We start from the raw sequence: 27,031 nt of genomic DNA on the forward strand, positions 1-27,031 counted from the left end.
GCTGAGCGGTCAGGTAGAAGGGATAAAAGGAAGTACTTCTTCACCCAAAGAGTGATTAACACATACAGTTCACTGCCACAGGAAGTGGTGGCGGCTACAAGCATGGACGGCTTCAAAAGGGAATTAGATAAGCATATGGAGCAGAAGTCCATCAGTGGCTATTAGCCACAAGGTATAGATAGGGACTCTGGGGCAAGTGATGCTCTGTCTTCTTGGTGCTGGGGGGGGGTCAACAGTGTGAGGGCTTCTAATGTCCTGGCCCCACTGGTGGACCTCCTGATGGCACCTGGTATTTTTGGCCCCTGTGTGACAGAGTGTTGGACTGGATGGGCCTTTGGCCTGATCCAACATTGGCGTTTCTTATGTTCTTCAAATACATTGAAATGGAAGCTAATAGTTCAAATATATAGGCAGGTGCCTCTACATAGGTGAATGGTAAATTAGCATAAAACTTAATGAGAATGTTTTGACATACAAAGACTAAACAGCAATAACAAGCTAAGTTCATACGGTCACCATTTGTTTGGATTTAAGTGGGGGGGAAACAGTGAGGCAATAAATATATCAAAATAGGAGACAGATGTGTAAAAGTATTCTTCTTAATTGTCAAGGGTAATGAACTGATTCTGTTGTTACATTCCTCTCTAGCATGGAGTCAATTAACGACATCTTTTCCCAGAGGTGGGCTGCAGTGCCATGTCAGAGAAATGCACTCCAATATTCATTGCATTACATTCACCATTCCAGTATACCATTCCAATATACCATTTTGGTATCAGTTTAGTTTGAACAAAGGTAATTAACAAAATATGGAATCTGAAATGCTTTCTGTTGTGCCAGGTACTAGTTTCTGATAAATACATTGAAATGTTTGTTACAGTATTCCAAGTTATCCAGAGTTCTAGCTGCAAAATTTGAGAATATACTGCATGTAGCGCTAGCTACATAGCAACTGCATGTTCAGGTACAATAGATTCTCTTTTCCCAGGGTCATTTATATAGTAGACTGTTCTAAATCCAATACATATGATGGCACTTGGAGCAAGAAGGCATTCAGCACTGCCACCAATGTTGTGTCAGCTGGCCCATGCAATTTTTAGGCAATGGCTAGGCATAGTCTAGGGCCATGGTGGCTTAGAGGTTAAGACGCTGAGCTGCAGACCGGAAGGTCTATAGTTCAGCAGTTCGAGACCCTAGTGCCGCGTGACAGAGTGAGTGCCTGTCTCTGGCCCCAGATTCTGTCAACCTAGCATTTCAAGAAATTGCAAGTAGATAAATAGGTACCACTTTGGTGGGAAGGTAACAGTGTTCCGTGCACCTCGACATTTAGTCATGCCAGTCACATGACCATGGAAATATCTTTGGACAGTGATGGCTCTTTGGCTTGGAAACGGAGATGAGCACCACCACCTAGAGTCGGGTTCGACTAGCTTTTGAGCAAGGGAGCCTTTAGGCATAGTCTTCCAGCTAATTCCCTGTGATCTGGTGATCTCTCCTTAAGTTGCCTAGCTAGCTTTCACTTAAAGCAATGGTACGCACTCTGTAGCTCACAGAGAACCACATTTGCAATTACCAGCAACCAAAAAACCACGTGACTGCTGTGTATCCTGTGTGACACTCCGCCAAACATACAGATACAATAATATAATAGACTACAATTAATATTGAATATGTTGTAACCTTTTAAATTACCCGCGTAGCTCTGAGCTTGTAGGACTGTCTTCCTTCACAGCTGCTGAACCTTAAGCCATTCTCTGTGTATCTAGAATTAGGGAAAGGGCTTCCCTTTCTGCATGAGGTACAGTAAATCCTGAGAGAGCGTGAGATTGCCAAGATGTTTAGAAGAGGAGCAGCTGGCTGTGGAGATGAGGGGTGGACTTGGAGAGGACAAGCCCTTTACTTCCATCCCTGGTACAAGATCCACAGGGAGGCTTAACATCTTACCTATTCTTCAGTCCCTCCTGCCAGAGCTGTTTTAAGGTGGAAACCACTTGCCAACCACAAGCCCTATAGGGCAACAACCTTGCCCATTTTTCTGGGATGTGGGGAGTGTACTGCATTGGGGAAGAGCCATGGGTAGCATTTTTAAAAAGCCACATCTGGCTCCTGAGCCACAACTGAGTATCACTGACAGTAAGTATTTCAAAACTTTTGTTAAGTAACTGTTTGCAAGCATGCCCTGGAAACTGAGATACTTTCTGAAAGTGCACAAAAATAATTGTACATAGTGTGTACAAGGGTAGCATAGTTAATCTGGGCACAATGAACAATTTGTGTTTGCTTTTGCAAATGAGCTCATGATAAAATGCAATTAGCTCAGTGAGCTTGTGTTGACAACAAGCCTGTTTTTCCGGACACGCTCATGTGTCAAAAGAATAGGACTTGCAAATACATTGTACTTCGGTTTTCTGCTTTGGAGTTAGTTGCCAGTGTGGAATAATGACTTCCTGAAACTGAAGGTGGAGTTTCTTGTGAAAAAGAAAAAAAAAAATCTCTACATGGCTATAGTCAGCTTTTAACTTTCAGCATATGTTACAATGAATGATTACTCTAGGGATTTTTATAGCAAGGCACAAAGAAAAAAGTAAGGCAAGCAACTTGTAATTCATATTATATACATATCATTAAGATTTCACAGTGTTATGAAATACAAGTGGGGACTTGCAACAAAACAATTGTGTATTGTGGCTATGGAGGCATGCGGGGGGGGGGCTTCTTCTCAGTTGCCCTCTTTAAACTTTCCTGCTGGCTTCTACCTGCTGAGTGAGGGTGCAAAGAATCCTTTTTGTCCCCCCTTCAGTTCTTCTTTTCCCTGAAGTCTCACTGGTTAGAAGGAGGTGGGAAAGTTTAAAGAGGGCAGCTGAGGCAGCGTCTATGGAGGTGTGTGGGTAGGAAGGAGCCTCCTCACAATGATAGCAATCAGTTTACTTGCAAGTTGAAACGCCAATAGTTAGAGCTGCAAGACTGAAGTCCAGCAGCACCTTAAAGACTGACAAAGTAAGGGAAATCATCAAAGCTTCCTTCATCGAGTGAGTCCTTATATCCCAGATAGAAGATGGGAGGGGTACTGCAAAGAAAGGAGTCAGGATGCAAAGATATAACGCAAAATATAATCAGCTTGATTTGAAATTCTAGTATTTCCCCCCTTTTTGGCTTCCCTTTTTGTCACTGTAGCATGCTTGGCTGCCTGAAATTGACCATCTGGAGATCTGGGCCTTCAAGCAATAGAAAGGACAAGGAGAGAACCCATAAGGTCCTGCAAGAGGCTTCTCATTTTAACTCTGTATCCCCCTCCCCATACTATTCCTTCTCTTCTTCCTCCTGGCAGCCACCATATTCTCTCCCCTCTTCCTGTTTCCTTCTCTATTTCACAGCCACCAGCCTTCCTTGCCCACCTAGTCCTCAGCTTTATTTATTGCTTATTGAATTCATTTATACCCTGCCCTTCCCCCCAATGAGGATCCAAAGCAGCTTATATTGTTCTCATCTCCTCCAGTTTATCCTCAGAACAAACCTGTGGGGTAGGTTACACTGAGTGTAGGTGACTGGCCCAAGGTTACCTATTGAAGGCTGAGTGGAGATTGAACCAGGTACTCTTATCACTACACTGCTCTGGCTTTTGTGCAGTAGGTGTTGACCCCTGTGAGTCCTCCTTATCGGATAGGGGGAAGAGAGCAGGGGTGGCCTGCGAGACAAGAACAGCCCAAGAGCCCTCCCCTCCCCATGCCTTTTATTGACAGAAAGGCGTGAAGGCTTCCAATATTGGCTTGGTTGCCTAGCAACCCCCAGAATAGCCACTGAGATCTCAGAGGGCATCCTTTTCTTAAACCTACAAGTGCTTGAGGGCTTAATGCTGCAATGTGTCCCCCTTCCAGATTTTTTTTGCAAACCGGGGCTTTAAAATTTTTGAGTGTTGCCCAGAAAACAAATGCTTTATGCCACATGTTTTGTTTTTTTAAACAATATTAAATGAATTAATTGTTGAGAATTTAGGGACACCAGTGACACGCTGAGGTGCCACAAAACCAGGATTAGGATCACTGAAATAAGACACTGCAGAACAAGGGTTGATATATTTAAGATTTTTAAAAAGTTCTTTGGGTCAAAACTGAAACAAATATTCTCAAATCAGTAGAGAGTTATGTATGGAGCCGTTTCTAGCTAGCTTGATAATGCATCATTACAACTTTTGTTTATTAATCTGGTACATTTTATTTGTGTTTCATTTAGTCACTTTTCACCTTTAAAATGTCTCAATGTGGCTTTATTTAAATGCAAGTATTAATCAGCTTTTGAGTTTTTAAAAGCACCTGGTGGAATGGCTGTTGGTCAGGCAGGCTCTGCCATTCCAGTTCTTCTGGACCTGAGGTACAAGATGAGAGTCATGCTAGAATAACCAAAGTTGGACTAGTAATCACAATGGGAATACTTTCTGGAGATGTGAGAATGTTTTCTGATGCATTTAGCTTCATTTTTTCTGGTAGTCAGTTGATATTAATTATATCTGGATCATCTTAAGTGAGCAGAGCAAGTGTCCATGTTGCTAATTTGAAATATGATGACACAGTTGTCATTAGTAATTGAAGAATGGACAGACTAATTTATGTGTATATACCATATAAAATGTATTAGAATTTTAGAACATTATTCTCAAACTTTAAAGGCAGTACTTGTTGATTTTTAGAAAAGTTCAGTGAAATGAAAGCAGTGATATTCCAGATAGTGGATCAATTTCAGCCTATGAGGGTGCACGATTCATTACTGAAATAGGAGATTGAGGATTACAGTTGTTAGTTATCAAGGTATTTGGTTTTTCTACTAAGTGTAGGAATATGTGGAATACATTATAGTACTTGCTGAATTAGTTTGGAAGTGGGTACCTAACTAACGCTTAACTGGAGACAACACTGTCATCCTCTTTATGCAGTCATTTGCTGGAGAAATACTTTATCTGAAAAAGTGAGCAGTGACTCACAAAAGCTCATAACCCTGCTACATATGTTGTTAGTCTTTAAGGTGCTACTGGACTCCTGCTCTTTTCTTTATAGAACCGTTCTGAAGTGTCAAGGGGGAATCTCCCAAAGTAAGGGAAAGAAATAATTTCTCCTGGTGCTCTTTTGATTCAAGGTGTGTAGCAGTAGCACCAAAGAATACTGTCACAAGTCCCTTTAGTAAAATTTGAGATCCACAAGGGAGAAGTGCCAAGGAAGAAGGGCATTTGTTTCATTACTGTCTCCTCTTTCACTCACAACTAGAACAAGCAGAAAGGAGAGCTGCATTGCCTGTTCAGAATTTATTGAGAAAAGATGACAGGAGTACAGGCCAGGGTAAAACATTGTTGCGGCTACCCATTTTCTTAGACATTTGATATCATGCTTTCAGAGCTGTAGGTGTAGAATAACTTGCAAGTGCCTTTCAAAAAAGCCCATTGAAATACCAATTATTTTGCATCTATATGGCTATTACAGAGAGGCAAACAAATGCATAATAAGCATGTTATCAATTTCTCTGCATCTCTGCAAGATCTATGGGAAAACCTTTCCAGATCAATTCAGCATCAAGATAAACATGCCTTATTCCCTCCATTCTACATACATCCCATAAACATGATTGGTCATAAAATTCTTAAACCCCCAGCAGGTATTTAATGATTATATTTCAGCTTCTGGAGTGTGTTGTGTTACAGACTCAGCACCAGTTTAGGCTGAATAAAATGCCCCTGAGTTCAAAAGCAAGAAAACAGTGCATACCACCTTGCTTGCTGCATTCTCCTAGTGATGAGACATGTGCTGTGAGATCCATGCTTTCAGCTCAATTCCCAGGTGGTGTAGAGGCAGATCAGTATCGTAAATGTGGGATGTGGGGATGTGGAAAGTTAAGCCCTTCCCCTGGTGGCTGTTTCAGATTGGGAAAATGGCATAGGAGGAGGCTTAAACCGTCTCCTCTCCCTATGGTCCTGGTGTGAATTGGCTGCATATGCCTGGGCATTCCAAGCATGGAGCTCACAGAGCACCTCTGGATCCAGGGAGGATGCAAGAAAAAGATAATGCATAGGCTCTGGCAATCAGAAATACACTAAAGTTCTCAAACTGAAGCTGGAATATAGTCTTTAAAAAGAACATAAGAGCCGTGCTGGATCAGAATAAAGGCCCATCAAGTCCTGCATTTTGTTGACCCAGTGGCCAACCAGGTATCTATAGGAAGTCCGCAAACAGGAAGACTGCAACAGCATCCACAAACAGGAAGACTGCAAAAACCCCAACTCCCCCAGGTAGAACCCTGTGCTCCCCAGCAACTGCTTTAAAGAAGCATACTACCTCTGGTACTGGAGAGAGTAGATATCCTTCATGATTAGTAGCCCACTCATCCATGAATTTGTCCACTCCCCTTTTAAAACCACAATCCTGAGGCAGCGAGTTCCACAAATGAACTATAGGCTGTGTGAAGAAATACTGCCTTTTGTCTGTCTTGAGTCTTCTGCTTAGCTGTAAGGTGTAGCAGAGTTGATTCTTCTGTTGTGAAAAAGACCATGTACTAACAAGAATCATAGTACAGAGTAACATACTTTTAATGTGAACATGTATTTACTGTGTTCTTGCACCAGACAGAATAAAACCTGGGGAAAAATCATTAAAAATCCTGAAAATGCTGGATTGCAGGAAGAATGACAGTTATTCATACCCAGATTTTCAGTAAAGAGTGCTTAGTAACTTTTGTGTTGTTATATATATGAAAGCAAACTTGTAAAGAGCTAAAGTTCAGTTGTTACATTTTACATTAAGGAACATAACTGTTGCGAAGAGCCAGGTTTGAAACAATTGGCTGCACAGTCATAGTGCTGAATGCTGGGGTTCTGTGAATGGAATTGCTGATGTATACTTTGGCCATAAAAAGCAGCTGGGAGGGGCTGTTATTGCTTGGTAAGGTGGTACTGGGAAGTTGGCTTAATTATTTTCCCGCCCTTGTTTACCCAGTTGAAAACAGTGCTCCCCCAGCTGCTTTAAGCTTGTGTGTGTGTTGGGGGGCAATGGACATAATATAACTAATGGTTGGGTTTTTTCCTTGCTGGGGTTTCAGTCAGCCCAAAGGAAAGTGTTTTCAATTGAGGATATAGCCTGTGGGGGGGAGGAGAGCTCACCTCCCCTTTCCCCAGTGCTTAGGCCCCAACTAATATGGGGGGTGGGGCTGACCTGTGGCTGTATTTTAGGGCCAAATTAAACATCAGAAGCTCCAGTCACAGAACTCCGGTGTTGCATGTACTTGCCCATAGCTGGCTTAGAGCTAAATTTGCAGATTTAAAGTATGATTTTATCCAGTTCTTATTCATAGTTATCTGAACAATGGTGGGGAGGGAGGTACTCCTCTTCTGCTGATCAAATGATGAATCTTGCCCTTAATCTAAAGTATGTTACTGTTGAAGAGTTTAGGTCTTGGTTTGGTTTCTAATCTGACAGAGCTGATTCCATGTTAGGTGCATGGAATGTTGGTTTGTTTCACTCAGCAGTGGGCTTTCCTGTAGTTTCCCTGTTGTTGCTATGGCTGTCAGTGTAGCACAATAGCAGCGAGGATGCCATAGTTTGGTTTCCCCCTCATTTTAGTTGTTCAGTGTCTGTGACAGCTCGGTATACAACTGGTGGCTATTAAATCAGTAACTGACATATTATTCATATGTCAATGTATCAATTACCATTTTTTTAAAAAACCCAACTCCCCCAGGTAGAGGAGGGGATGGCCACCATGGAGATGGGGCAGGGAAAATGATATAAATTTGGGTGAAACTGCGGAAATTTGGATTTTCCCACCCACTAGTCCGCCATCTGCTTTGCTGTGATCTTTCCCAAAACACTGCAGGAAAGAGGAAAATCTGAGGGGTTTCATGAGAGCATCATGATGCTTTGGGGAAGAAGGGGAAAAACATGCTTCCCAACAGCAACAACTTGTGTGTAAGTGACCTATGCTGTGAACAAAGTAAGAACATCTTTGCTTCCTTCAGGTTTCTAGGAGGTGCTGCGTATAAACTGGCAAAGGGTAAACTACTGTGATTTAACAATCTACTTCCAATGCTTGATTCTCAAGAGCAGCTATGAACTAGTTCCAAGAATAGCTGTAAAACCATAAGAGCCCTCATTGTGGAATGTGATGTTGACAACCTCTTCAGGAGAAAGTCACGTATAGCTGTATCTCTCCCTAAAGCATAGTTCCATAGACATTTGTTTCCAAAATACAGTTTATGTGTAATAGGTCATTTTTGTTGGCATTATTATTAGCTATATTTTGAAAAAACGTATTAGTGATCTAGGCTGTGGGGAGGAATATATGTTGCATATAAGTATGTTGAACATTTCTGTGGCAGACATCATGGTTAAACTCATTAGGTACTGCTTTTTTTCTGGTTTGTAGGATAAATACCTGTGAACCATCTGCCTGTCTTGATGCTGTTTTGGTGCATCCTTTCTTTTTGTTTGTCACAGAAGGCAGATGGGGTGCTGAGTTAAATGGACTTATCTGATCCATGAAGGTAGTAATCCTTGCATTCTTAAAGCAGGAAAACACAGAATTCCCAGCGTGTATATTCCTAGCTGACAAATGACGAAAGAGATGTTTATAATGTTCAGAGTAATTGTACTGAAATAGTTAATTTACCTTAAAGTGGCTAAATTAGAAAGCTATACTAATGTAATGCAAATTTCTTTTCAGCGTTGCATAGTACTACGTTTCTTGAAGTTTCCCCCAAACCGAAGCAAGGTGAGATACTGTGATTTGTTCCTTTTTGTCCAGTGTTTAAAGAGAAGGCATAGCCCTCCAAGGAAAGAGTATTATGCTGATTTTGGGTCTATTACCCATCTTTTTCGTAGAATTGAGGAGGCTTCTAACCTTAATAATTCATAAGAAGTTCGCTTTAAAACAATGAATTATAAAGGCTTCTTAAACTTTTGATTAATCTAGCTTTTAACAAACATATTAATTACATACATTTACTTATTGTCAAGTTTTGGGAAAGAGAAAAGATGCCTTCTGTCCTGAAACTTCCCCCTCCCCCCAAGCCACAGATGGGAGTGCTGTATAGTGCCAGGGAGCTCCTGAACAGGTCTTGGGGATATGTCAATCATATTTATACTAATTGAAGAGATGACTCCATGCATTCCCCCCCTCCATGAACAAAGTATATAGCTGCTAATTAGTTTCTCTGAGCTACCTACTCGTCCAGGACAGTAGCATCTTGTGACTTCCCCCTTCTCTCCATATGTTTAACTAAAAGACTCTTGAGCCATGCATTTTCAATCTATTTTTGCAACTTTTGTAAATATATTTTGAACAAACAATTTCTTTGCCAGTGGGATTTTGAAAACAGCCCCCTCCCAGTGGTGATCCTGAAGTTTTATCAGTCTGAGCAGCTGTTTAACCATGTGGTCTCCTTGTTTGCTGATGCAGAAAGACAGATTGATTTGGAACATATGTAAGCGGCTTCTCCTGAACCTGCTTGTGGCAGCTCATAACTAAAACAATACTAACAACTCAAAAGTTAAATTTAATTTCTGATATGTAGATTTCTTTTGCTTGGAAATACATAGTACAAGTCACTTGAATGTAATCAGTTTGCCTATTAGTGTTGTGACCTGTTTGAATATCTAATTTTTTTAGACACCAGAAGATATCTTTCACCAACTTCAGAATATAGTACACTTTGGGAAGCACATTATGAAGCAGTTTTTTGGGGAAAAATATGTCCATTACGGGGTAACTATCCTTTTTTGTTTCTTGTAATATTGTCCTACTATTGTTCCTTTATGAAATTCTGTAGCCAAGGTGGCTTGGATTTTGTACAAAGAATGTGAGAAGTATTCATGCATAACTTTCAGGTTACAGAACATAGAACAATGCCTATTCAGAGAACACAAAAGCCCCTGTTGATATCTTTAGACGTATTATGCTTAAATCTTTAACACAGAAAAGCTGGTAGATAGCTGCAGGAGGAGGATGACTTCCCTGCTCTCTTAATTGAATGAAGTTCTGTGTTGTTCAGCTACAAATTAGAATATTACCTGATCATTATGGGTTATGTTTCAGTTTAGAGGAAGAGTATGGGAAGTGGTTCACCTTAATAGATTAAAAAAAATCTAAATATGATCTCTTTCAAGCCTTAAAATGTTGAAGTGGAAAGAATTTATTTAAAAAAATTAATTCAGGCTTGTTAAAAATATATATGTCTAGTTTGGTCTTTACAGAGCCAACTTTACTATGGAAGGGTCTAGAGCAGAGGTGTCAAACTCATTTGTTATGAGGGCCAGATCTGACATAAATGTCACTTTGTCGGCCGGGCCAATCTGTGCCATAAAATGTAATGGCAGGTACAGGAGATACAAACTTTATAAGGGACACAGGCAAATCCAATTAACAACATTATTTTTACTCAAAATACAAACAAAGGCCATTGATTCCTAGCCGTGAAAGCAACTGATTTGCTGGGGAACTCACAAAAGCCCCAATAAATGTATTTAATCATATGCAAGACTAGGTTTTTCCGAGGGATACCATAAATGGGGAGTACCTTACATTTCCATACATATCAGTTACTTGCGGGCCAGGTAAGAGCCCTGCACAGGCCCGTTCCAGCCCCTTGGCCTTATGTTTGACACCCCTGGTCTAGTGCGTCAGCAAAAGACGGAAGATTAAACATCTTTTTGTATGTTAATGTTAAAATGCTGTCCTGGTAAAAACAGATTTTAATGTAAAGGGAGTGGATTAACTATAAAATTTTCCTATGTAAGCTTTATCCTCTGCTGCCTACGTCCTTATCCGAGTCAGAATCAAAATGTATCAAGCTTTTATATAAACATTTGCTATGCCAAATACTTGACAGCAATTATATATTTTTGAAAAGTGCAGTTTCCTCAGTACAGTGGAAAGGATTATCAGCCCTGCCCTTTCAGGGCAGAGAGCACCTCACAAGGGCCTCCTCCCATCATCGTGTCCTCTTATCCTTCAGTTGGAATATTTAGTACTGATGATTCATGGTGTTGTTGCCACATGGATCTGTCTGATAATATTAACTAAGAGGGATAGATGTTCAAATGCTGGATCTGTGGCAAAATAGATAAATGGTAGGAAAAGAGAAGAAAATGAATTAGAAAAACCTATAATGATGCTTAATGTGCTGTGGCAGATGGTATGAACTTTTGATGATGCCTATAAAGGGTAGATAGGTAATAGTTGGAACGTAGCATCACTTGAAGGAACCTCCTTACAATTCTGAATCTGTTTTATAGAGCCACATAAAAAACAGCTAAAACCAACAGTGTGATTTTTATTCTGAAACATTGTTCAAGCTATTTTATTTCTCTTTTTAGTGTCCTAATGCTGACATTTTAATTATTTATTTTTGCAATTGAGAGTAGCAAGAGGAACAGTGTGGCAGAATTGTACCAAGAGGTGCTGGGCACTACAGCTAGGGTTCAGTTGAATGCTGTCCAGTACCAAGGGAGAACCTTTACCATGCCTCCTTGAACATATTGCTGATCAATATTTATTTAAATAGATGCCAGTTTTAAATACTTATTTTCAAACAAACAACCCTAACTCTGCTGCCAGGATTTTGACTTAAAACATCCAAACAAACAACCCTAACTCTGCTGCCAGTTGCTGCCAGGATTTTGACTTAAAACAGTAAAAACACGACTGAGGAAGAGTTTCAACAATTAAAAGCAGCTCATTAATCGGATAAAAATATAAAATCTCCCCCCCCCCAAAAAAAAAACAGTAGTACCAACCTTGAAACTAGCAGTATACTTGAATATTGAATAATCAGATAAAGAAATAGTTCTAGGTGGGAAGGAGAATGATTTATCCAAAGGCTTGGGGAGATAATTGTGTTAACCTGGTGCCAAGTTGATGTCTTTGGTTCCAGGAAAATACATTTGTGTTTTCCCAACCCTTTGGATAAATTGTCTCCTCCTTTCCCCTTGTCAGGAGGGATCACCACAGCAAAACGCTTTGTGCTTACCCAATCTCATGCCTGGGAGTTGGGACTCATAGAGAAAGGCCTCTCAAGGTGGACCCAGCCATCCAACCTTCTGCAGAACAGATGACATGAATTGGCATGCAGGAATAATTTGATGTACTTTTTAGGTGCCGTGGTTCCAGACAATGTAGGGCTTGACAGAAGACAACCATCAGTTGGAACTGTCTCTGAAGTCAAACCAATAGTCTGTGAAATTCATTACAAACTATTGAGATGTGGTTTCTATAATTCTCACAGCTTGCAGACAGCCTTCAAAGGTGCCTTATATAAAGTACTTTGCCGTAGTCCAGCCTGGATGTAATTAGGATATGCATTACTGTGGCCAAAACTTGCCTCTCAAGAAAGGGCTGGTGTGCCCATCAGCTTTCTACAAGCCACAGAAGAGACTGGTACCTCCATTCTCAGACCCAGATCAAATAGAACTTCAAAGCTGCAACTGTCCTCCTTGAGAGGGAAGACTGTTCTGTTCAGAACTGAAATGCTGAGTGGCCTTTTTGGCCATCAGGGCTTCAGTGCTATCTATCTAGAGTTTCAGTTTATTGACCCTTGTCCTCATTGCTGCATCCAGGTAATGTTTCAGGACATCTCTATCTCACCTGACTCATTTGAAAAGAAGAAATAGAGTTGGGTTTCATCCCTGTATTCATGACTCCTCGCTCCAAATATCTGTATGATCTCTCTTAGCATTTTCTTGTAGAAGTTGAACAGCATCACAGGAGAGGGGATACTTGGCATAGCTTAGCTTCTAGACTCCCTTTTTGTTTACATTTTCTCATACTTTCATCCATTCAAAGCAATTTTGACGTGGCTCCATTTAAAATAAAGTATTTTAAAAGTGTTACTGAAAATATTATTTCTCTGTGTATGTAGCTGTTGATTAAAAATGTAATTGTGAAATGGTTAATTTTTAGGAGGTTGTGCAGCTATCTTTGGACTTTGTAAGACAGCTTTGTTTAAAGATCCAGTCAGAGCGACCAGGTAAGGGACTTAAATAATAATATGCTTACCTAAAATGTTGATCTTGCTTTTGATTGTTCAACTGTTTCTTTAAAAAAAACTTTCATTTTTAAAAACTGTATTTTAAACTGCCTGCAAGTTTACTGCCTTTCTTGTACCACAAATGAAGAGAAAGGGGAAAGACAGTCCTCAGCTACTTAAAATTTTGAAAGGTGGCAGTAGGGCTACTTTTCCTTTGCCTATTCTGAGTGAGAGATAAACAGCTATATTTCCTGCCTCCAGAATGGGGCGTCCCTGTACTCCTGAGGGACAGTAGTGTGGGGTTTGGAATGCAGGAATGCAGCAGAGTGGTAGTGCTACTTACATGTAGACTCCCAAATGGAACTGTATCTTGAAGAAGGCTTCATCTGGATGGATGGCCCTCATCCTGGTAGGATGGATTCCCCTAGTTACTTTCGTAGGCATGTGATCTCTGGCCCTTCACCTGGTTATCTTCAAGCATTCTGGGGCATGGTAAGTGTATGAAAATGGATTTCAGATGGATCCTGACTACCTGACAGGCTGTATTCTGTGTTTCAAGATCACCGTTTATGTAGGGATATAATTGCAAGGCTGAAACCCTGAGTTGGTTTTGTATTTTATTTAGGAATAAATTTGTGTCTTCTATTTGTGTAGCAGGGTAATAGATTAAAGATCCTGTATGGAACCAGCTCTGCTTTCAGAGAACAAACACCTGAACAAACATTTGGATGTATAGGAATGGGGAATACCTCATTCCATGATGTAGGGGTGTGAAAGATTAGGAGTTAGGTCCCCTTTTTGTTGGATGCATGGTCACCCATCCCTCTGGTACTTTTTTTTGGTGCTATGGGAAAGTATATGTGCACATTCAGATCTTATTCCCTAAAGTAAATTTTGAAGCCTGCGTATTAACAGTTAAAGTCATGTTCTGGAAAGGCAGTCAGGACTACAATAACAAATAGACTATCTTTCAAAATAAATTTTTCTGGAAAGGCAGTCAGGACTACAATAATCTTTCAAAATAAATCTATCCTGAGTTAAACTTGCCCTCATTAAAAATTTTTTAATCATAATACAATGGTCTATTATATATTGGCTGAAGCTGGCTCACTCTGCATTTGGATGCAAAATAATGGAAAGCCCTTCTCTGCAAGAGAGATTCTGCTGGATATTTGAATGTTCACTTTTTGCTGGCTAAATTCTGGTCCCTCTGATTAATGCAAACTTTTTGTGTGGCTGTTAATTTCAGTGGGATAAATTATTTACTTCTCTTCATAAACTTACCAGCTACTGGGGCTGGCAAACTGTTGCCTCTAAGCAGCATATGACAGATGCTGTTGTGGTTATGAAACAGTTTGGCAATTCCAGTTTTTCTGCATAGAATACCCCACCCTAGCCTCATGCGTCTGATGAGCTTCATGCCATGCATCAGGCACAAGGTAAATTAAAAGCTCCATTTTCTCACAAAGTATTCCATAGGACTGTGTCTACTTTAAAGCAAAGGTTGCTGTGACAGTAACTTTTCACGCTGTTGCAGTAATCTGCAGAATTCTGTCAAGTTAATGTTAAAACCCAAAGCTTATCCCATTTACTCTGCCTTTCCTCCAATGTGGCTTGCATGGTTCTTCCTTTGTATTTTTTATTCTCTCAACAATTCTGAAGTAGGTTAGGCCGAGACTGTCCTGGGGCCATCCTGTGATAGCCGAGTGGAGATTTTAGCCCAGTTCTTGACTGATGCTTCACTACATTGGCTCAATAGGTTGTAATGTAGAAAGCTTTGGATAGAAAACATCTTTCTCTCTACTTTTAAATTCACTCGTGTGAACTTCACTTTTATTCTTGCATTTCATGCATTGCTTTGGGGAAGGGCTACACAACAGGTTGTTGGCCCGCTGCTACAACTAATATAGAGGCTTTGTGTGTGGTGAACATAAGTGGTCTGTTCTGCCTTTGTGCCTTTCAAGGAGCTAGAGCAGTGTTTGTAACCTCAAAGGAACTCCTGCAAGGTAGATTAGGTGAAAGAGTAAATTGCTTGAGGCCATCTAGCTGCATGGGGATTTGAGCATGAATTCCCAGCTTTCATGGTCAGCAGCGTGCCACTGTACCACACTGGTTTTGAGTAGGTTACAGGTGAAGCTAAGTGCCCCAGGCTTTATTTTGCAATCATCATTATGTTTTCTGCAAGAGTTGCTTTTGGTGTGCCTTGTGACAAGGTAGGAAATCCTAGATTATTTACGTAATCATCAGCCTGAACTGCAGGGAGATCTTTCTACTACCCTGTAGGGATTTGGTTGTATTTGTAGAAAACGTGTTAGGTAGGCAGCATTCTCACTTTCTGTGAGTCAGGCAGACCTCAGAGTCACAAAGGAGAAATGGATTCTCACTGTGTCTAGCTGCACTCTGAAGAGGATAGGCCAGGAAAATGTTTGAGAGCCACTGAGTTTTAGAATTTTCAATGTATCTAATTCTGAACCTGGCCCCCTCTGTAGATTGGGCCAGGTGGGGAGAAGGGAGATTTTCCTGCAAACTTGGGGAACCTCCCCATGAATGTACAGAAACTTATATGGGGAAGGATGGGATTAATACCCCCCCGAGGCCTCTCTTGTGCTCACACAGAACTGCCGCCACCAGCCTCACCACTGCAGCCTCTCCTAACCAGCCTCTCAGGCAGGCAGGGTCTGAGAAAGTGATGGGGGGGCGGGAGAAAAGGATTGACTGTTGTCATAGGAGGAGGGAGAAGGTGTGGGTGGACAGAGAAAGTGAGAGGAGTGGGGGATGGGCAAAGAGAGAGAGACTGAGCAAAGGGATGGGGGAGAGGAGAAGAAATGCAAGGGGAGAATGGGATGCCTCCTCCCCCAAGTTTCTTGTGGGTCCTTACTCATAATCAATATATACAATAATACAAGGGGGTTAACTCCACCAAATAATAAGAACAGTACATGTACCTTTAAGACATGAATGTCCTCTGTGGCCATTGCTAGGCAACCATAGCACTATTGCCAGCATTCAAGCCTGGGTTTCTGTCAATGAAAGGACAGGTGGATGGGGCAGGGCCCTTTCCAGGGGTCTTTTGGCCTTTGAGGGAGGATTCATTGGGGCCAGACCCACTATTGATCACTGGATGACTTACTGCTACCTAACTTGCATGACTCACTCAGTTCTGCCTTCTTGTTACTGTTCAACAGTGGCCTCACTATGAAAGCCAGTGTGGTTTAGCAGTTAGAGCTTCAGACTAGGATCCGGGGGACCCTGCTTGAATTACCTCTCTACCATGGAAGTTCACTGGGTTACCTTGGCCATTTGCACACTCAGCATAACCCACCTCACAGGGCTGTTGTGAAGATAAAATGAATGATGTAAGTTGATTTGGGTCCCCATAGTTGGGAAAAGTTGGGTGTAAATAATATAGGTGAAGAAGGGCCAGATAAAAGGTAGGTTGGTTTGTGGGTGGGAAGGAGAAAAGGAAGCAGGGAGAGGCGAGGATATGCGGTCTGCCAGAAAGAGGTATGGAGGAAATAGTGGTAGGAGGGGGATTCAGGGGAAGATGAGGTGTCCCCACAGGTCTGTGCAGGTTCTCTACCATAGAACTGGGCCCGTCTCAGACTGGTGGCCAGCACTGCACACCAGAATTTTCCCAGGGAGAGACCGTCAGTGGGAAGGAATGCTTGAAAACAGAGGGGCAGACAAAGATAGGTTGGCTGGTAGATGGGAAGGAGAGAAGGGATCAGGAAAAGGGGAGAGGCTAGGGGTTTCCAGGGGAGTAGAAAAAGTGGGGGACAGGAAAATAAGATGTAATCCTCGTGGGTCCCTGTTTTTATGACCTTAATATAATGCAGCATCCAGTGTCTATGTGGTTGTGGCTAGAGGTGTAAAATTTCCAGAAAACTTGAAGCCATGCAAAACACCTTAGGTAGGTAGCTGTACTGTTCTGTAGTATTAGAACTAAATTTGAGTCCCGCAGCACTTACAAGACCAACAGAATTTTGCAGGTTTGTGAGTCCAAGTCGCTCACTCTGTCAGATACAAATAGCAATTAAGATTTACCAATCCTTGTATCCAGGTCAGTTTGGTGTTGTGGTTAAGTGTGCGGACTCTAATCTGGGAGAACCGGGTTTGATTCCCCACTCCTCCACTTGCACCTGCTGATGTGACCTTGGGTCAGTCACAAGCTCTGGCACAGCTGTCCTTGAAAAAAGAGCAGTTTGTGTCAGAGCTCTCTCAGCCCCACCCACCTCACAGGGTGTCTGTTGTGGGGAGGGGAAGGGAAAGGAGTTTGTAAGCCGCTCTGAGACTCCAAGTGAAGGGCGGGGTATAAATCCAATCTCTTCTTCTTCTCTTCTTCAGGTCAGAAGGTGGGAGGGGTCATATTGGAGACAGGTGCTTCTGCATCCTCTTGAGTCCAGCTGGGCTTTCTTTGTAATACCCTCCCACCTTCTGACCTGGCTGTAAGGACTGGTGGATCCTCATTCCTACTGGATCCCATTGGTCAGGTACTTGCATCATGAGTCTAGCTGGGCCTTCTTTGTAACACTGTCCTGGATATATAAGGACTTGTATCTGATGAAATAACCTTTGGCTCACAAGAGATCATATACTGCACTATTTCCGTGGTCTTAAAGGTGCTGCTGAATACATCTCAGTAGTGTATTACCATAATACATCCAGTATGTCATGTTAGAGGTAGACAACAGTAGTCATACTTTTTAAAACTATGATATATTGTTGTGAGCACCGATTTTAAATGTATAATGTAATCTGATTGTTTTATCTGGTTTTAGTGTCATGTATGGCATTTGCCTCTTGTTAGCCGCCCCTGAGCCCATGTGGAAGGGCGGGGTATAAGCCTAATAAATAAATAAAATTTGAAAATACGTTGTATGTTGACATGAAATATTACAGATGGTGTAGAACAGCACTCCTTTCCTTCAGATCATTTCCTCTTCTACATAGTTTAACAAAAAACAACCTGCAGTATTTTGTGTGTAGGGGGCAACAACATTATGAGGATTCTTTTCTTCTTCGATCATTATATCTTAAGTGCAGGGGAGATTCCCATTTCTTCAAAAATCTGTCACACCCTTGTGTAGGACTTCTGGCTTGTGAGTTTAGGTGTAATTAACAGCTGGTTATGTATTTTATTTGTAATGCTTATAAAGTCGCAGGGATTCAAGTTAATATTTTTCCTTATATCCACAGAGTCTCGCTGTGATAAAGACATGGATGCTCTTAGTGGCTATGCTATGTGCCTTCCTAACCTCACCAGGCTACATTTTGCTGAACATCGACCAATACTTTGTGTAGAGATAAAAGTGAGTATCACACAAGATTTTTTTTAAAAAATTGGCTCTCGTTTAAACATATGAAGATGCATACCATTTTCCTGTGCTGTTCCGCAGGTTTACTTCCTGGAAGTTAAAAGTCCCAAGCTTCTCTAAAATGTAGCTAACGCAAACAGTGTGGCTGTAGGTCTCCTTCAGAACTACAGTGATACTCTATATTCTTCATGTTTTAGTTGCTTCAAGTTGTAGAAGATTCTGAATCATGTAGACTTGATAGCATGCCCAAACTGTTGGGCTTATTTGGCTTGTGGTTGTGGGAACAAACGAGGTAAGAGGCAGAAAGCAAGGCTTAAAGGAATGATCCTAATAAAGAAAAAAAAAAACCACTCCTTGACCATGCAAAAGACTTCTGTGTAATGACCTCTTGGACACATACATATCTGACTGACTTATAGAACTGAAGAACTCAGTTGCTCAGGTCAGTCTAAAAATCACCACCTATATGTTGGATTTATTAAACAGCAGTTCAGATGAATGACCATATATAGATATTCCTTGGCTTGGTTACTCACAGAGCAAGAGTAGGAACAGAGGGTGGGAGTGAGTCAGTCAGTCTTAGGAATGTTTTCTGTACTTCCTTTTAAATGGTTGGAAGTAGGCAATGGTCATCCCCAGGCTGGATTACTGTAACTCGCTCTATGCAGGGCTTCCCTTAAGGTTGATCCGGAAATTGCAGCTGGTCCAGAATGCAGCTGTGTGGGTCCTCACGGGTACTTCGTTGAGGGCACATATTCAACCAGTGCTCTGCCAGCTGCACTGGCTCCCAGTTGAGTACTGGATCAGGTTTAAGGTTTGGTACTGACCTTCAAAGCCCTAAATGGACCAGGATCAGCATATCTACGGGACCACCTCTCCTGGTATGTCCCCCAAAGAGCATTACGCTCAGCTAATGACAACTGGCTAGTGATCCCTGGCCTGAGATCAATCCGGCTATCCTCAACCAGGGCCAGGGTCTTTTCGGCCTTGGCCCCTACCTGGTGGAACTCTATCTAGTGAGACCATGGGCCTGAAACAATTCTGCAGGGCCTGTAAAATGGAGATGTTCCACCAGGTGTATGGTCAAGGATAACAATGGTTAGATGAATGCCAACCCCAAGTTTTATAGCACTGTCCCTCCTCAGACATCCCTTCTGGATAGTGTGCATTGTAACTGTAATCCACTGGCTTTATTATACTTCTGGATAGTGTGCATTGTAACTGTAATTATGCGCCGTCATAAATTCATTGTTACAGTTTTATTATTGTACTGTTAAAATTTAACTATTTTATTCTGTTGAAACCCACCCTGAGCCCTGCAGTGCAGGGAAGGGTGAGGTTGAAATCGAAATAAATAAATATATTAACATATATTTAATATTTTTGCAGCCCAAATGTGGGTTCCTTCCATTCTCCAGCCATGTTTCACAAGAGATAAAACACAAAGTATGTCGTTACTGCATGCATCAGCATCTAAAGGTAATGCCCTGTCCCCTGGAGAGCATGTCCACATTGTCCTTTTTGCATGTGTGTTTTTAATGGAAATCCTGTTATGATAGAACTAACATTTTGTCTTGGGCACCATCTGCGAGCAGTTAAGCTCTTAAGAAGAATCGAAAAACTGCGCCTGCTTGCATTTTGAAGATGTTTCAAAGAATAAGTGAATGAATGGTTGAGATTCTGTACTTCAACTCAATACGTGTTGGTGTTTTTACAGGTAGCAAAAGGAAAGTGGAAGCGGCCTAGCAAATACTGTCCACTAGATCTCTTCTCAGGGTAAGAAAATCTGATTCGTGTTCTTTATTAATTGCTGGAGATCTGTGTAGTGGCAGAAGTGTAATACATGCTGTTTGAATTCAAAGAACAGTTTGAGGGTTTTCTGTCTGTTAGTCATTGGAGCTATACATGGATATGGAAAGATATGAATGAGTGACATGGTGAAGGGAAGAGCCGCTGAGACAAAATAAGGTTGTCCTTAGCCATGCTCTATTAAAGGAACTTGTCTTGAGAGGGAGCTTCTAGAAGAGGCAGGATATTTGTGGAGAATTAACAAGGGGGAGGCTGTTTTAGAGTAGAAGGCAAAGGGAAAAAGAATGTTTTGGTCTTTCTAAAACATAGTTATCCATTTAACATATACGTTTCCTTTTAGAAATAAACAACGAATGCACTTTGCCTTGAGAAGCCTGTTACAAGAGGCTCAGAATAATTTAAAAATATTTAAGGTAAGGTTTTGCTTTTGTTCATCTTGTCTGTGGCCCCTTCCCCCCCACCTTCTGTTAGTATGCTTAACCAGGCAACAGTTCTCAGCCTTAGCTGATAAATTGTAATACTTAAAAATACAGCAAACAATCCAGTACTTTGCTTCTTGGATAGATAATGGTGCTCCTAGAGATGTGCCTCTTTATCTCATTCCCCAAAGATTGTTCAATGTACTAATATCTTCTGTGGAAATAAAAACACTGTTGTGGAAGTGCAATTTTTGATCTCCCTTTTTGAGTAGCAGAAAGTAGTGCTGGATCTAACTGGGAAGATCAACGGTCTCCTAATATATATGTTGCTCCTTTTTTGAATGGTAACACAAGATCCTTCCCATTCCAGGCCTAGTGCTGTATCATTCAATGTAACTAAGCATTTGGGTGAGTCAACAGGATCTGGGAAATCACTTTTTTCTTCCCAGGGACATTTAAATAGGGGTATGGTGTAGAAATTGCGGACTCTTAAGACTTAGGTTCATTGTGAACCAAGGTATGTCTCCGATGTACTGGATATAACCCCTTCTTTTGTTCCAGTCATTAGAAATCCTGCTTGGTGCTCTCTGGATTCTGAGGTTTCACCAGACACTGTTGCACACTTCTCAGTGTGCTGAATTCAGGGTTGTTTACTATTCATACAATCCACCTGCCTTCCACGCAGACAGGTGCCTTTAACTTTATGCTGTGCACTCTTGTATTTTGGAAAGAACTGGGCAGCAAGGTGTGACTCTTCTCCTCAGGGCACAGCTGCATTTCTGAGGTTTTTGTGCCTAATCATAGATTTTGGAAACCATTGCTCTGTGCAGGTGCAAAGTCCATTCATGTTTGCCGTGGCTGGGAAGGAGCAGAAAAGTGTGATCTGCCTGTTAGGGATTAGGCATCCTCTTATCCATATACTGCTTCTTCCCTCCAAACTTACACATATACATACACACTCACTGCAACTTTTCAGCTGTTTGTTTACCCCGGTTTATGAACCCAGGTCTCTGCTGGTGAACATCCCTAGTTCCATGCTGAGTGATTTCTAGCCTTGCAGCGAGCATGTGAGGTATATTACTCAGAGCAGTAGTGAGTTGCTGAAAGTTCTCAAGTGAGCTTTGCACCTGAGCATGGTTTGAGTCTAAATTCCTTATGTTGAAAGACTGCATTCAAGAAGCATGCAAAGTCTCCTTCAGTAGTACTTAAAACAAAGCACTTAATCTTTTCCCCTTTCCTTTACAGAACGGTGAGCTAATTTATGGCTGTAAAGATGAAGACACGCTCTCTGATCTGAATGAACTTGCTTGCCACCTGAAGCCTTTCTTCTTTCCTTCAAATGGCCTGGTCAGTGGGCCACATTGTACAAGGACAATTCTGAAAGAATTAATCCACGTAATCACGATGACTCTGTTAAGTAGCACAGATGACTGCAAAGCAGGGGATATGAAGACAGTTCCTACCTCACAGGGAAGGAGTTATTGTGAAGCCAGTGCTTTCACTAAAGAGCTTATAAGAAATGGTGAGAACTTTCTGACTTTGAACTGCCCATATAGAACTCAAGTTCAAATGAAGTTTGCTGTTCTGGTGAAGTGAGGCTACTGTATCCTAATTTCCTTGCCCCTCAACACTGTGCTCTACTACCCAAAGTGAAACTCTTGTTTTGAGTTAGTGTGCTGTCATTCTTGATGTCTGGTAGCAAAGCATGCATTTTTGCATATGAAGACATACACCACACATGCCTCTTTGTGTTACTCAATTTGCAAGCCTATTTTTCGAAGCTCATTTAAAAAAATATGTCCTAACCCGGCAGGGAGTGAAACTGACCAGTGGAAGTGGCAGGGGGCTTGGGGAGGCAAGGCAAGGCATTTAAACACGCCTTCTCACTCTCCCCCTGGGTATAATAGACCCGAATATATTGGGAATTACCAAATATTTCCCCAAACCGAATACTATACCAGTATTGTTATTTGTGAAATTTGTTTTTTACAAATATTTTCCTGGTCTGATATACCTGAAATGGAAATATACCATTTTTTCTTCTTCCACACTCCTATTTCCTGCTTCCCTCTGTCATGCTGCTGTTTTGCTGTTAACTTGAGTCATTAGGATAAATGTTTCATTATGCAAGTTATTAATTTTTTTGTAATATTGTGCAGTGGTGCAGTCTGGCATGATGATGTGCTGTAGATTTTCCAGAAGAAAACAATATGTGCTAGGGCAAGGGTTCCCAACCTTTTTGAGGCTGCAGGTACCTTTGGGATTTTGGGAGAGGATGAGTGCTAAGGAGGTAGAGCCAAGTGTGATACTTTGAGCCTGGTTTTGCAAAAGAATCACAGTGGGGAATAAAGGAGATGAAGGGAGAAAGAGAAGGGGGGATAAGAAGAATGAAAATGTAACAGACCCACACATTGACTAAGGAAACCCTGGGCACTTTCCTGTCTTCCTGATCTTCCAGTGGCTGAGGCTGCTTTTGCAGTCGTCAAAAACCCTTTCATTTGAATGACAGCAGTTAATATCAAGTCCTGCCACTTTACGATGGTCCAATCCACTTTCTAAAAAGCTAGGCAGGCACCAGGGAAAGTACTGGTGGGTGCCACGGTGCCCACAACTTTGGGGGACCCTGTGCTAGGGTATAGCACTTAAAACTAGTTGTAGCCATTCCAGTTCTTCGTGCATGTGAAATTTAAAAAACAATTTCTATAGAAGATGGTTTATGGTGCAACAATTATTAGAATGCTATATAATCATTAACAAATCTTTAACAGAAACCCATGTAGAAAATGTACATATTATACAATGCGTTAGATCTTGTGATCCACCAGCAACAGGCTTGGGTGGTTGCTGATCTTCCTGCCTGTCCAGTGGCCATTTCTGACCCGTTCATCTGCAGGGTGTTGTGGGACCCAGGTGGAATAACAGCCTCAAGAATCTGGGAGGCTGCAGTGGCAGGTGGAAGGGGGGATGGTTTTGCTCTTTCCTTCCTCTTCTTGGAATGGAGCTCTGCTGTTCTAAGGGAGGAGAGGGTGATTTTACCCCCTGCAGCATCCTGACCTGTGTGCTTCTTCCTCCATATGTACCAGTGTTCCCTCTAGCTCACATTTTTTTAGCCTCCCGCTCACACATTTTTGTCCTAGCTCAGGAAGGATGGCACCAGAGCAAACTAATTCATGTAGTAGCCAAATTGTTTGCTCACAGCTTTAATGCTAGTAGCTCACAAAGTAGCACTTTTGCTCACAAGACTCCACAGCTTAGAGGGAGCATTGATATGTACCCTGTGACCCTGGAAATAGCTGCAGGGTGGAGAGGAATGCTGGTGAACTTGGGGTACCTTGTTTGGGATCCAGACCAATGCTTGACTGTACAAAGACGATATATTTTTAAAAGTTTGCATCTCTTTACTCTCTATTTCTGAATAATTTTATGGGCATAGGGAAACCAGTTTTTCCAAACCTGCTGAAAAAATTGTAGCACAGCACTCTGTGAATAGTGCACAGTTTCAAGGCATTGGCAGTTTGTAAGTCTCTGATTGGATCATCCTTGTGTGTAAATCATGGGCAGCAATAAGATATAGCAACTCTTGGAAACACCCTTTCAAACTTCAACTGAACTGTGAAAGAATATGTCTTTGTTTCCTTTTTAGTGATTGAGATGCAGGATTGTGTAACTGGATGCAAATCTGCCATTTAAAATTTTTTAAATTGACTGTGTTCCTTGCTCTAATTTCACACTCTGCCACTTTATTGCAGAGAGAGATGTTTTTAAAACAAGTTTTGAAAACATGTTTGTTTCAGGTAAAAATAAAACAGAGACATCTGGTTTGCCAAGGGATTGCCTGCTCTACAAAACGCTTCAGGTGCAGATGTTGGATTTGCTGGACATTGAGGGCATTTATCCTTTGTATAACAGAGTAGACCAATACTTGGAAGAGTTTCCTGAAGAGAGGTAATAAAGTGTATAGAGTGTATGGAGTTCTTGTATCCTGTTGCCAAACATCCAGTTGTAAAGGTTTCTTGTTTATTGGATTTCCACTTAAAACCTTGGACTTCTAGTTGTTAAACATTTGAAATATTTTAGCACAGTAATAATCAACACTTTATTGTAGGCAATTTCAGTGTGACTGTACAGGACTATTATAGAATCATACAAGGAGTAGATTTACCCAGGGAAAGATTGCAATAATCTAAGACAGAGATGACTGATGTGTTGAAATTATAGCTCATTATAGGGATAGGCTTCTACATTGTTAAGAAAATCATTGTCTGTTCTAACTACATGCAATTTTTCCTTACGATGACAAGAAGAACCGTTGATAAGAACTGCTAATTATTATATGTATTGAGACATGTTTCTGTAACAGTTTCAGTTCAGTGAGGGTCAGGTTCTTCTGTCCTCTGCAGTTTTACCTAATGTTGTTGATTAGTAGACCTGCTTATTCAGCAAGGGAGGAAATCAGAAACAGTGGCAGAGACTTTAGTGTAACATAGCTTAGTGGTTGATAACTTTTGTCAGTTTAAAGAAAGAAAATCCATTATCATTTGATAACCAGAGTTGTTTAAAAAAACCTTAATTTGTTTAGAACCTTTTTCACGCTAATACAAAGACCCATTCTGTAATAATACAATATGCTAATACAAATACCATTTGTCTGAAATGCCATACTGTGACTTGGTATGATGTATTGTGCAGAGGTAGAAGGGACCAGTTTGACAATTTAGTTTTAGTGTATTTAAAATCTCAAATGATAAATACTTAAAAAGCTTATGTATAGCTGTGGCTTAAAAAATGACTAGCATGCATGTCTTTGACAAATTAAACTCAGATTATTCTGCCTTTTGTATTTTTTACCTTGCAGTAACCATGCGTCCAAATACAAAATGCCATATTATGCGCATGTCTTTGTTTTGTAACCTTTTCCCTTGTAGAATGTCGCTGTTGTTGCTGCTTGTGATTTAGACATAGACCACTAGGGGGCGGAACAGACTTGCTTGTGAAAACTATCCGTTCCTTTAGCAATCCTATGTGAAACAGTAATAGACAGAAGGTTGAGGCAGATTTCAAAATAGTGTTGACGCTAGATGTCATGTAACATGATACATTTTCTCATCCATGTCTTTTTGATTAGGAATGTATTACAGATAGATGGGCCTTACAATGAATCATTCTATGAAAAGCTGCTAGACCTCTCAACAGAAGATGATGGAACAGTAGAGTATGCTTTGAGAAAGGTATTTTTTTTAAAGTGCTGAAATTCCATTCTCACATTTTTAGAATCAATTTGTACTTTTGGATGCACTAGTGAGATGGCATCTGTAACTTTGGAAAAGCGAAACTCTTCCCAAAGACCCTCAGAGTCTAATACTGACAATCTACATTCAGTACTGATATTTAGATAGCAGTTTTCTTGAAGTGGCAGTGATATAATATTGGTGAAATATTTGTGTATAGTTCTTAATTAGGTTATATAATTGGCCATCTACTTTTCTAGATAAGTAAATGTATGTTTGAAAAACTGACCACCAAGGTTAGTACTCTGTGTGTTTAGAGCAGCTTGTACACGAGGCACTGCCATGCTCTTTATAACTAGTATTAATTGTCTAGCATTTAATTGTTCTGGTATGTGTTGCATGTTGTACAGTGTGGTGTAGGTGGGTGTTATACTGGGACCTGGGATAACAGGCTTGAATTCCCACTCCACCATGAAGTTCACTGGGAGACATTAAGCTAGTAGAGAAGTATTGTAAGACAAAAAGGGAGAACCGTGTATACTTCCATGAACCTCTGGAAGAAGGGTGGGATAATGATGCACAGATCGATAATGGAAAATGTTTAATTCACCAGAAACTAAACATTGTATGGATTAACAGTTGCCACTTCACTACAGGCCTTGGTATCTGTATACTTTTTCATAAGTCACATAGGAAATAAAGAGTCTTCTGCTTCTGTAAGTAGTCAAGATGTTAATATGTATCTCCTTTTCTTCCTCCTCTTCTGCATTGAAAATTCAACAATGGGGCTTGCAATGAATATCACCTTTAAGTGTACTTGAATTGATGTGGTTGCCTCTGCTTCTGTGGAAGTAGTAGATCTTCCAAGGGGTAGATATCAAAGAGGTAGAGTTCCAGTATTCTCCATTGTCCTGTCATTTGACCACATTGTGTGGCCAGATATTTCACAGGGTCATTTGATAGCAGCATGAACAATATATGACTCTCATATGTCCAATTGCAGAATTGTGAAGAGACCTGTGTGACTCAGTGTATACAGATACAGTCCAATGGTGGCTGGCAACTGTTACTGGTGGTGTGCTGACTGACAAATAAGCGACAGTAACCATAAAAATGGCTGCTGACCATGACCACTGCATAATCTCAGTACAGCCCAGTTTACAGTTAAGCTGGCTTGCAGGTGGACACATAGACTTCAGTACAGTCCTTATGTATTTACCTGTTAAATAAATTCTTTCAACAATCCTTTTTTACAGGTTCAGC

General features: G+C 41.0%; 1 protein-coding gene across 1 annotated transcript in view; it reads left to right on the top strand.

Moving 5' to 3' along the window:
• IPPK (inositol-pentakisphosphate 2-kinase) overlaps nt 1–27,031 on the top strand; it is a 33,931-nt gene that overhangs the window by 5,140 nt on the left and 1,760 nt on the right. The window contains exons 2-11 of the mRNA XM_015427526.1: nt 8,698–8,745; nt 9,643–9,738; nt 12,931–12,997; nt 18,194–18,306; nt 19,702–19,791; nt 20,030–20,088; nt 20,462–20,534; nt 21,786–22,062; nt 24,335–24,485; nt 25,666–25,752. Coding sequence (XP_015283012.1) covers nt 8,698–8,745; nt 9,643–9,738; nt 12,931–12,997; nt 18,194–18,306; nt 19,702–19,791; nt 20,030–20,088; nt 20,462–20,534; nt 21,786–22,062; nt 24,335–24,485; nt 25,666–25,752 — 1,061 coding nt within the window. The remainder of the gene's footprint in view (nt 1–8,697; nt 8,746–9,642; nt 9,739–12,930; nt 12,998–18,193; nt 18,307–19,701; nt 19,792–20,029; nt 20,089–20,461; nt 20,535–21,785; nt 22,063–24,334; nt 24,486–25,665; nt 25,753–27,031) is intronic.

The sequence above is a fragment of the Gekko japonicus genome, unplaced genomic scaffold, assembly GCF_001447785.1.
Source record: "Gekko japonicus isolate JY-2015 unplaced genomic scaffold, Gekko_japonicus_V1.1 scaffold354, whole genome shotgun sequence".
NCBI classification, from domain to species: Eukaryota; Metazoa; Chordata; class Lepidosauria; order Squamata; family Gekkonidae; genus Gekko; species Gekko japonicus.